The following is a 10,938-nucleotide window of genomic DNA, read 5'->3' on the forward strand; positions in this document are numbered from 1 at the left end:
CCCACCAAAATACTGAGGATTTCCTCTGTGCCCTCACCTCCTTTGTTTGAATTTATATATTGTATTAATTCGATTCATAATCCCGTATGTGAATGTGTAAAGAAAGATGGTGGTGGTGGAAGTATGATCCACTGTGTGGGAGCCGGACCGAGTGGATCCAAGTGCAAAGAGAGTTTCCGTAAAAAGCTTCTTGACGTGGAAAAGGTTCTCAGCTCCTGAGTGTTTCCTCGTCGCTGCTGCAACCTTCAGCTCGTTGTTTTACGTTTTCACGCTCCTGCGCCCCCCCCCCCCCCTGTCGGCGTCTCCACGTCCTCCGGATTCTGCTGAAACTCATTGTAAGAGGGTCTCCTGGGTCCCCTTGTATAAGACTTAAAAAATAAAGGACATAATGTTTATCCTCATATAACTTAAACCCTGTGACACTGCAGCTTGGTGGAATATATCATTGTAGACGTGGTGCATGGATAACTGCTGAAAAAGAACAATAAACTTCATCAAGCCACTTGTGTCGGTGAACTGGATGAATTAAGATATTTAGAATCTATAGATGATGTTTAGTCTTGAGTTTCACAATAAGAGACGTTCAGGACTCAACGCAGCCACTTTTATTTCAGTATATCTCACTGTTTATCGACTCAATGCTCCACTGACATTAAAACTGATCTGCAAAAACTGGCCTGAAGAAGGAACTTTTACGTAAACAGCTGAAGATATTGATTAGAATTTAACACATGGGATCTTTTCAGTCAACACACGAATGAATACAAATAAACTAATTCATGTTTTAGTCACATCATCACTGAAATAAAACCCAAACTGTACTCAGAGAGCATGAGCATAGAAGGTGTAGTAATTATAATAAGCTTTACGAATAAAAACACATTCAAAATGTAATAAAACAAATAAAAACATAGTCATAAAAGAATACATTTCCTAGACGTGACATAAATAATTTAAATACTGGTAGAATTTTAATATTTGAAGTATTTGCAGATATAAACAAACATACACGCCCTAAAATACCAAACAGTGAATTAAGTAGTTTCAAATATTAAAATCAAGCCTGAAAATGTCTCTTACATGTTAATTTATTAATAAGAATAATCCAATAATATCATAATAAATCCCTAAATAGCGAATAATCTGCCAAAAGAAACATATCGATAAATCAATCAATGTTCTTTATAAGTTTAGTTCACAGCTACACTTTGAAAAGAGGAACTTATACAAACATATAAATATAATTATACTCGTGTCTGTGTTTTTTATTTTGATTCTCTACAGCTGCGGATTTGCACATCCGCTGGTTTTATTGTGAAAAGGCCGCAGCGGGAAGTGGTGAACCGGACGTTTAACTTATAAATGAAGAATTGAAGGTTTCCGACATTTTTAAACTTCGCAGGAAACGTCGTCGCGTCTGTTCGCATCCGGATCCTGTTTGTGGATAAACACGTTTTTAATTTAACATCTCAAACGTTTGCTCTTCGCTGTTTTATCGCGCTTGTCCTCGCTGTTGCTAACGTTAGCTTTGTTAGCGTTAGCATTGTTAGCGTTAGCCGCGTTAGCCAACACTAGCGGGGCCTCGGGTAAGTACACTGCTCAGCGTTAGCTTAGCTTAACTAGCATTGGTGTTCAGTTGCTATTAAATGGTATTAAAATGTGTTATTACATAAAAATGTGTTAAGTTGTGACTGACGTAGAAAGTGATCCAGGTCTTTAACCTGGTTGTTATTCTTCCGGTTGATAAACACACATGTTTAGTTAATCTGCTGCTGTGTAATGATCAGTTAATATAATTATATTCAAACAAAATATATCTATTGTAGTTCCAGGTCTTATTGACTAATGGTTCATTTACGTTTATTAAACTTCAGATTAAAAATATCAACACAGCAATATAAAGTCGAACCTTAAAGAAAACACAAGATTTTAGTTTACAGTAATAACCAGTTGTGTCATTATTTACATAATTAAACTGGTTAAAGATTCTGTAATATCGTAAATCTGCTCCTCATGTTCAGTTGTGCAGCGCTTTAGTTTGAAGTGTTTTTGTCAAACAGGCTTATCAAACTTATACACATCACAGCGATATGATGCAGGAAGTTATTAACTTAATCAGTAAACTAGGATGTCACTCAATATTGTATAGAGACAGAATATTAGAGACAAGTCTAAATCTTGAATAGATAGATCACTTTATATCTGCTGTTTGTTGCTCTTCAGACTTTGAGGATTATTCAGTTTTCTTTACAGAATTAACAGAATGATGAAATAATGATGATGATAATAAATTGGGCGACAGTTCATCGTTAGTCGTTAGTTAACAGATGGTTCTTGATAAAGCAGAGAATTAACTGAACGTAAACTTCTACTTTCTTTGAAGGTGGAAAGAATGTCACGACCGCGGTCTCCTAACTACAGGTAAACACATTGTCAGAATATAACGTTGAATATATTTGTGTTTTCAATTATAATAATTTTAATAATCAGTTTCAAAAGTGACGTAGTTTATTTTTTATTCAGGAGGTTTCCATGGCAGGAATCCAGCTTTGATCCTCATAAAGTCCTCTCGGACCCGGAGGAGAATCCACACAACAGGAGTCACCGCCTCAGAGCGAGTCCTGAAGAAGACTGGGGCTTCGACAGGGAGGAGAGGTACCCAGAAGCTCAGAGAAGATCCCCTCCCTCTCCAGAAGACCTTTTCCAGATTGAGCATCAACGCCGTCCAGACGTGGAGAAGTTTTACAACCGAGCGTCTTCGCCTCACTACGATGTGAGAGCCTACGAGGGTCGCAGGCCTTCGCCACCCCGCGGTGTCGGAGGCGACAGCGATAGACGCAGGGAAGGGTTTCAAGACCAGAGTTATGATAACAGGGGGAGGGTGCCCCACTCTCCCCCGAGTTTGGTGAGGGAAAGAGTGCCAGCGAGGTCTCAGGCGGACCCCCAACAGAGAGAGCCGGGGGTGGGCTGGAGGGAGGAGCAGAGCCGAGGCCCAGGGAGGTTCAGAGACCTCAGAGACCTCAGTCCGGCTTCGAGAACAGACGACCAGAGAAGTGGAGCAGCTAGGGAGAGAGGTAGGAGGAATTTACAGGGTCCCAACAGAGACCGACAAAGGGAGGAGCCACATCAAGAGAGGAGCCCCCCCTTTAAAAGGCTACGGAGGGAAATGGATGACGCCGAGCACCCTGGGTAAATTTCAAGCAAAATGCATCGCAGCACTTTCCAAGAAGGAAGAATTCAGAGGATTCTCATCTTTATTTTCCATAGAGCAAAATCCTTCACTCTCTTTCGTCATTTCTTATTTTCCTTCTAACTAATCGTACATGTTGCATGGCTTCAAGTTGTCTTTGTTTGCCGGCTCTTCTGGCTCTTAAACATTTCTGCATGTTTCCTGTCGTACGTTCTCTAGTTGTTAATGCGAGCAGCAGCTGTAGTCTTTAAGAATCCTGCCACATTGGTAACTATCGCTATGACAAAGACACAGAAAAATCCAAAGCTAATGTCAAGTGTTGATTTAAAAGCAGATGTGAAGATGGACATTCCCATGAATCATTGTTGAACCATGTCACCTCCTCTTATGCTGTCACAGGTACAGGAATGAGGAGGAGTTTGGGGAACAGCGTTACTCGGTGGCGACGCCCAGAGATGGGTTTGGAGGAGACACTCAGGGGAGCCTTCCCCGTGGAGATGTCCGACCCTTGAGACCACTTGTCATTGAACATGATCACGGTATCGTTAATGTCAAACAATTGCCGCAGTGGGAACAATTTGCCAAACGCAGAGATCTTGAGTTTAATCGACAGAGGAGTCCCCGCCCACAAGGCTCCTCGCAGGAGCGCTTCAGGACGTCGGACTCACGGTTGGATGATCGGGAAGACGTGAGAGGAGGCCGCTTTCAAGATAATTGGAGAGATTCCAACTATGTTGAATCCCAGAGGAGCCCTGTGCCGCAAGACAGACCAAATACCATGAGATACGGTAATCAAGATGGGTCTTTGAACCCCAGGGGGAGAGGTGGTCCTCGTCCTGGGAGAGGGAGGTTTAATCGTGGACAGGTCGGAAGGGCCGGACCACTCCGGACTCAACCACGTTCACAGCAATCCTCCCAGGGATACCAAGATCTTCCTCATGGAGAGCAGAGACCGGGATATCGACCCTTCAGAGAAGAGGGAAACAAGGATCCCATGGAAGGGGGGGCTCGCTGGTCCGGAGAAAACAGACTTCAGAACAGACCCCGGAGTCTGGAGCAGCACCTGCTGAGGGATGACCTGGACCCCAAAATGCCCCGTGGATGGAGTGAGAAGAAAAGCAGTAACATGGCCGCTGGGAAGGAGGAAACGTTAACCATCAAAGTAGACATGACCCGACCCATTAACCAGAACAGGTAGAGTATTTTTTATTACAACTATCAGGGGTGAGAGGTGGAAGTTCACACTTCTTTGTCAGCTCATGAAGCGCTGCTGCAGGAAGAGGAAAGAAACGACCGGGTGAGAGACTGAGAATCCACCTTTTCATCCAACTGGATTCAGTGTCGTTGATACAAACACTGATGTTGGCCCATTTATATGATGTACTTTGGCAGAAGATTCTTCAAGTGACTAAATATCTTCTCACAAAGGTAAAGTTGCCCTTGCATGAAGAAGTGACGTGGCACCAGAAAGAGCTGCTGTTCAAACTGAAGACTCAGGTCATGCTCTTCATCCTAAAGAAACCGATCTGGAGCTGAGCTTTGGGAACGTGACCATGGTGTCGTCTTTTCAAATGAAGACAGGTTCCATTAGAAAGAGATTTCAGCTGCATCGGATTCTTTGTGAAAGAGATGAACTACTCAGCACTTGATAGGTTTGGGAGAGTTACCTGAAAACAAAATGCACAGGTGAAGACGGACCTGATGATCGGAGACGACAGGAAACCTGAGCAGCTCAGGATGACTTCATTCACATTCTGCTTTGTCAAAAACAAAAAGGAGCACGAACAGGACTGAAGTTCTTCCTTTATTGGTGACATCAGTTGGAAAGAAGGCATATGACAATATTTGAGGAGAGGCTCCGGCACTCGAGGCAGCAGGTTCCAGCTCCACTCATCACCTTTCATGTCGGATCTTCACAGGATTCCAGAAGAAGCAAGAATATAAAGATCTCCGTCTACCGGGAGGAGGAGTGAGCTGCAGCAACGGACCATCACTGTGTCACTGTGACCTGAAGTGAAACCAAAGAGCCCTTTGATAAGACCGGACCCAGACTGATTCCTCGTCACTCTAGTTATTTACGCTTAAGCTGCTGTGACACACACTCAACACTTCTTCTCCTAGAAGTAGGTGTTGAAGGATTGTTGCTGTGTCATCACCCAGTAAAGTGGAGTTTGGTGCAAACTTCCAGATCAAGTATTTGGAGTTTTTGGAGCCACTTTGACTGGAAATGAAAAACTGTCCCTGTGTCACCTTGAGAAGACATTTTTGCAGATGAGCAACATCAGTACTCGACACATCTGTGTATGAGACAACAATGATCCCTTCGTGTGAGCTCCTGATGGATGCTGCACCTTCTGCCCCTCGTGTGACGTCCGGCCACCGACTCCTCTGAGGAACAGTCGGTGTTCAAGTCATGAGGCGTAAAATCCTGGAAAGACTGTCACCCTGTATGTTACAGAGGAGCATTCCAGCAGTGGAGGCACAGACGAGGTTGATCGGTGAAAACATGGATGTTCAGATGTTCACGTAACTCGTGTCTACAGAAGAGGAACCAGGAAGTATTTATGGATGGATGTTTCAGTGCTCTGCGAAGAAGACGACCACGGTTTGAGAGTGTAACCAGAAGAAAACATCTGACTTCACACAATGCTTCAGAGGGTTCTTTTGAAGAGCATGTTCACAGTGATTGGTTATGAGCCACGTTGGAAGAACACAGCACAGGTTGGGAAATTGTGGAAGAACCGGGAGTGTTTCTGTTCATAGTTGATCCAAATGAGCAGCTACTGGAACCAGCTCCTGGAACCAGTGTCATTTCGGAAAGAGGATCCAAAGCATGTTCTCTCCAGGGCTGCAGACACATGTTAAGAAAAATATGTACAACTAAGGAGGAGTCTTCACGTCCAGAGTGAAAATAACTGAGATGGAAATGAAACGAGCTTCACCAGCTCTGTCGACCAAAGTAGCTGGTAATTAAGGAAACATGCCAACCACTCATTTCTTGTTTTTGTTAAACAGCATAAATGTGAATTCATACCAGAAGAAACTGCAGCAGTGAACAATCTACAAAAAGGAGAAAATAAAGCTGTCAATATGGAGGATTCTAAATTGAGAAATTGCAGCATCATGAAGATTTGATGTTCCAAACATGAATATCAGTTTTTTTTAAAGAAGAAATTGAAGCCATGAAGTTTAATGAACCCTAAGTGATGGACTTGAAGCAACATCTGTGCCGTGAAGAAGAGAAATCAAAAGATCCTGGAACACGTACTGTTGCTCAGGCCATGAACGTAATGTTCAATGCAGATAAATGGAGGAAACTTCTGCCTCATCAGTGCCGTTTGGAGGATAAAATGGATTCTACACCCATAGATAAATATCATTACAGTGGAGAGGAATTGAATCTATTGGCAAAAACATGGAGAAGTCGAGACATCGTCAAATCTGTAAAAAGGAAAATTTGAAGTCACGAACAGAATCGATGCCGACAAATCAAACTGTGTGTCAAATTTTGGATCGGAAAAAACGACACGAGTATCAAATGAAATGCTGAAGATCGTGTTGGGCGACTGGAGTCCCCCCCCCTGTGAGGATCAGTGGTTTGAACTGAGTCACACTGAAGATCTGATAAAAACAAGAGCAGAAGTGTGAACTTTCACCCGACCTTTTAACTCACCTGTCTGTTTTAAAGAGGTTTAACCTGGTTTCACATGAACCACTAAAAGAGGACGAATCCGTATGATTTTGTGCGTTAGAGGTCGACCCTCCCTCTCTCTAGTTAACAGGGTTTTAGTTAGTGTTGTATGTGGATCCTGTGAAAGGTAAGTGTCGGGTAAGGTAAAGCTGTTTGTGTTTATCTTCTTCAGCTCATACGTGTGAGTATTTCAGCTAAAATATTCAAACTCACTGAGAACAGATATTTATTTTCCCCCGGCCACAGTAATTAGTGGCCTCACGCTCTCATGAGGACGTGAGTCATTGTCAGCTCCGAGTTCTACAAGGAAACTGTCAGAACTGCAGTTCATCAAATACCCAGAATGATGTCACCAAACAGCACTTTTCAGCTGTTCAATCCAAATTTCCTGTTTTATGAGTGTTTACAAACTGGAGATTTCTTAGTCCCATTAGCCAGTAAATAAAAGCTTGTCATTTGTCCTCTGTGTATTATTTCATCATGTTTTTAACCTTCATCTCCCACCTCCTCCTCCTCCTCCTCCTCCTCCTCCTCCTCCTCCTCCTCCTCCTCCTCCTCCTCCTCCTCCTCCTCCTCAGCAGCTTGCCCAGTTACTCCACAGAGAGGCAGCTCTCTTTAGATCTGGTCAACGTTGGGCGGCAGCGTCTGGACTTCCTGCCCATGCTCGAGCACTCGGGCACATATCAGGAGACGGCCGTGCACACTGGGACGTTTGCCCAGGAGATCATCACGCTGGTGCACCAGGTCAAAGGTCAGCACAGCGCCCACCGGTCTTATCTGTACCTGTCGGGATTTAACCTTTGGAACCAGGTCACCTCATACAACCACATTTTAGTTCTCTCAGTCCAGACTCTTATTTGGATCTGCACCAAATCGCACACGATCATAAATATCAGTTCATTCAACCTGACTTTTTATTTTCACAATCACAATCCTCCTTTGTGGAAGTAGTGATCAACAGTTGGCGAATTATTTTAGATCTTTGCAGAATGTATTTTATTATAACTGATTGCAAAGCACATGGAACTTCCACAGGTCGAACACAGCACAAGGTTCCTTCTGTAAACTAAACAAATAATAGAATCTTCCACAGTTTTTCATATCGATGTTTGTGAAAAGGCTCCTGACGGCCACTACTAGCTGATATGTTTTTGTGAAGCTTTATATTGTATGATATGTATAAATGAATAAGTGTTCTTGTCTGTGCTTGCAGAACAATATTTCCGAGATGACGGCCTCACCCTGAACGAGCGTTTCTCAGTTCCTCAGACCAGCAGCTTCTCTGAGGAGGAGACGGTGGAGCTGACGCTGGATGAGCGGTTCAGCTCAAACCGGTGCGTCCGGAAGTTTCTTGTTTTCAGTCATTCTACTGGTTCTCATGTATTGTTGCTGAACATATCACAAAAAAACCCCCCACTAACATCAAGCTGAAGAGTAATATTGAAACAGGAAGTTGTGTTTTTCTCCTCTGCAGAGGCTTCAGTCTGAACATGAAGTCGCTGCATGACGACGATGAGCCTCTGTTCTCCAGACTGGAATCCATGCAGGTCATTAAACGACTCTTTCTCTCAAAGCACCGTGGCTTCCTGGAATCTGACTGTGGATCAGCAGAGATAATTGTCGTTCTATGGGAATTTTCCAGATGAATCCACGAGTTGATTGTTTTGCGCTGACGTTGTGTTGACAGGGTTTGAACCAGCAGCTGGTGCAAGACCCGGGCGACCTGAGGCACGACCTGGAGAGGAGGAGGCAGGAGAGACTGGAGGGGGTGATGGTCACAATACCAGGGGGGGGTATGTCACAGCGCTCCCTGGGTCAAGTCAGGTGAGCCAACGTTTTCATGTTTCACTCTGGTCTTCAACCGCTCGGGTCAGTGTTATGATCTTAACTTTTAATAACTTCATTCTTCTGCCTCTTGTCATGTTTGTGTCAGTGAGCCAGAGTTCATTGACGACATGTCTCCGCTGGAAGACGACAGATTCTCCACTTGGCCAGAGGAGCAGAGCAGGAGACAAGAAGGCAACATGGTGAGTGTTAAAGATCTGTGTTAAGGTGGGGACGATATATGCTGCTCTCAGATCTGCACTGAAGACAAAACATTCTCCTGAATACTTCTGGATGTGAGAACATCAAATGTCAGTCAGTTGCTCCAGATGTTCTCAAGAGTTCTGTCAGAGTGAGTCCTCGTGAGAAAACAGCAGGAAAGTTGACGGAACACGACAACAAAACACGTGACTGACGTGAAACTGAAGAACACAAACATCTCAGGATGAAGAAGAGGAGCCGGACACGTAGAAGACGAAGACGTCCACTTTGAAACACGAGGAGATTCCAGATCTTCTGGTGATGAGGACGACGCTGGTGTGGAGGAGCTGGAAACAACAACACTGATCTGTCCACAGCAGAGTTTATACGTCATGTCCCGCCTCCTGCTGCTCTACAGGCTCCGCCCCTCGCCTGGATGTTCCTGTTTTGAACAAGTCAGACCCGACAACCTGCTGCTTCTGCTTCACAAACACTAACTACACAACATGTACACACACTGTTTTATATAGATCATGTCTGAAAACCGATCCAGTCATCAAACTGACTCAAGTCTTTTTCTCCTTTTTTCTTTAGGTACCAAGAAGAGGAGCTTCGTTCCGACCGAGCGCCGGCCCCCAACGCAGGAACAACCGCTTCATTAACCAGTCTGGACCAATGAGGCGACAGAACCACCGCAGCAACCCTGCAGGTAAACCATCAACACCACTGAAATCTGAAACTGTTTAACAGTCACCATCAAGTACCCGTTTGAGACCAAAGGCGCCAAATACAAAATCTGCTTCAGCATCGCTCCCTTCACTTAGTTTTTCAGCCATCATCTAACACACAAACCACATTTCCCATCATGCATTTCACCTCTCCTGTGTTCCAGGGACTCACAATGTGTTTAAACAGTCGCACTTTGAAAATAATGACATCGTGGAGGAGATGCACTCGTCTCATCCTGTTCTGTTGTCCATGTTCTGTTGTCCATGTTCTGTTGTCCATGTTCTGTTGTCCATGTTCTGTTGTCCATGTTCTGTCGTCCATGTTCTGTCGTCCATGTTCTGTCATCTCTGTTCTGTTGTCCATGTTCTGTCATCTCTGTTCTGTCATCTCTGTTCTGTTGTCCATGTTCTGTTGTCCATGTTCTGTTGTCCATGTTCTGTCGTCCATGTTCTGTCGTCCATGTTCTGTCATCTCTGTTCTGTTGTCCATGTTCTGTCATCTCTGTTCTGTCATCTCTGTTCTGTTGTCCATGTTCTGTTGTCCATGTTCTGTTGTCCATGTTCTGTCGTCCATGTTCTGTTGTCCTTGCCCTGGATCCCTCTGACCTCCTCTCTCTGATTCTCTCCTGCTCACAGGTCCGACCTGGTGACCTGGTGACCTGGTGACCCGGCGCTGGAAAAGTATTTCCTTTGGATGTTGCAGATTTTCTTTTTTACTGATGACACGTCTCATAAAAACCAGCCAGTTGAAGTTTGTTGAGCCGAATTTCGGGCTTAATCTAGCCAGTGTTGATTCTGATCGACGGCACAATGTTTGGAAGAAACCCGACGCTTGTGGAAGCAGCGGATTTGATTTAATGTGAAACGTTGAAACCTGCAGAGGTTCACCGTCTTGCCTCTTTCTGTTTTTTTGCTTAACATTTCATTTCTCTTCATTAATAACTTAAGTGGATGTATTTAACATTTTAAATCACAATTTAGCGAAATTAACCCGAAGAATCAATGAAGATGACACTGAAAACCTCCTCTTTGACCGAGTGAGGTTTGGGATCCTGGTCGTTCAGATGTCAGGGAACTCGTACATGTGAAGGTTTCACTTCTTTTAGATGTTTATCTGTTTCTGTACAGAATGATATTACAGTAAATCAGCCTCTGTGACACATGAGCTTCACCTGCTGCTCCTCCTTCTTCCTGTCTGAATAAAAACACTTGTACAGTTGGATTTTCTCTGAGTTTCTTTCGCGTTTTAAAAATCTATCTTGTTGCTGAATGGTGAATCCAGGTTTGGGATGATATAAATCCAG

At 43.9% G+C, this 10,938-nt stretch overlaps 1 protein-coding gene across 2 annotated transcripts; it reads left to right on the forward strand.

Annotated features, from left to right (window-relative positions):
- The first annotated feature begins 1,372 nt into the window (after positions 1–1,372).
- zgc:112982 (uncharacterized protein LOC503771 homolog) lies at positions 1,373–10,856 on the forward strand. Of its 2 annotated transcripts, XM_061093925.1 has the most exons (11): positions 1,373–1,586; positions 2,384–2,421; positions 2,524–3,189; positions 3,590–4,384; positions 7,463–7,632; positions 8,095–8,215; positions 8,356–8,428; positions 8,569–8,705; positions 8,815–8,908; positions 9,501–9,615; positions 10,271–10,856. In XM_061093925.1, the coding sequence occupies exons 2-11, from the start codon at positions 2,393–2,395 to the stop codon at positions 10,282–10,284; spliced, it is 2,214 nt and encodes a 737-aa protein (XP_060949908.1). In that variant the 5' UTR covers positions 1,373–1,586; positions 2,384–2,392; the 3' UTR covers positions 10,285–10,856. The 2 variants fall into 2 exon arrangements, with proteins under 2 accessions (XP_060949908.1, XP_060949909.1); XM_061093926.1 differs by lacking the exons at positions 8,356–8,428; positions 8,815–8,908; positions 9,501–9,615; positions 10,271–10,856 and having other exon boundaries at positions 8,569–8,633.
- Positions 10,857–10,938: the final 82 nt, after the last annotated feature.

Source organism: Limanda limanda, chromosome 20 (genome assembly GCF_963576545.1).
Source record: "Limanda limanda chromosome 20, fLimLim1.1, whole genome shotgun sequence".
Lineage (NCBI taxonomy): Eukaryota > Metazoa > Chordata > Actinopteri > Pleuronectiformes > Pleuronectidae > Limanda > Limanda limanda.

Bases quoted from the DNA above. Each gene is read 5' to 3' on its own strand.
- zgc:112982 (XM_061093925.1), top strand. From the start codon at position 2,393: ATGTCACGACCGCGGTCTCCTAACTACAG. The intron at 7,633-8,094 runs GTCAGCACAGCG...CTGTGCTTGCAG, and splicing joins GCTGGTGCACCAGGTCAAAG to AACAATATTTCCGAGATGAC. The intron at 8,429-8,568 runs GTCATTAAACGA...TTGTGTTGACAG, and splicing joins CCAGACTGGAATCCATGCAG to GGTTTGAACCAGCAGCTGGT.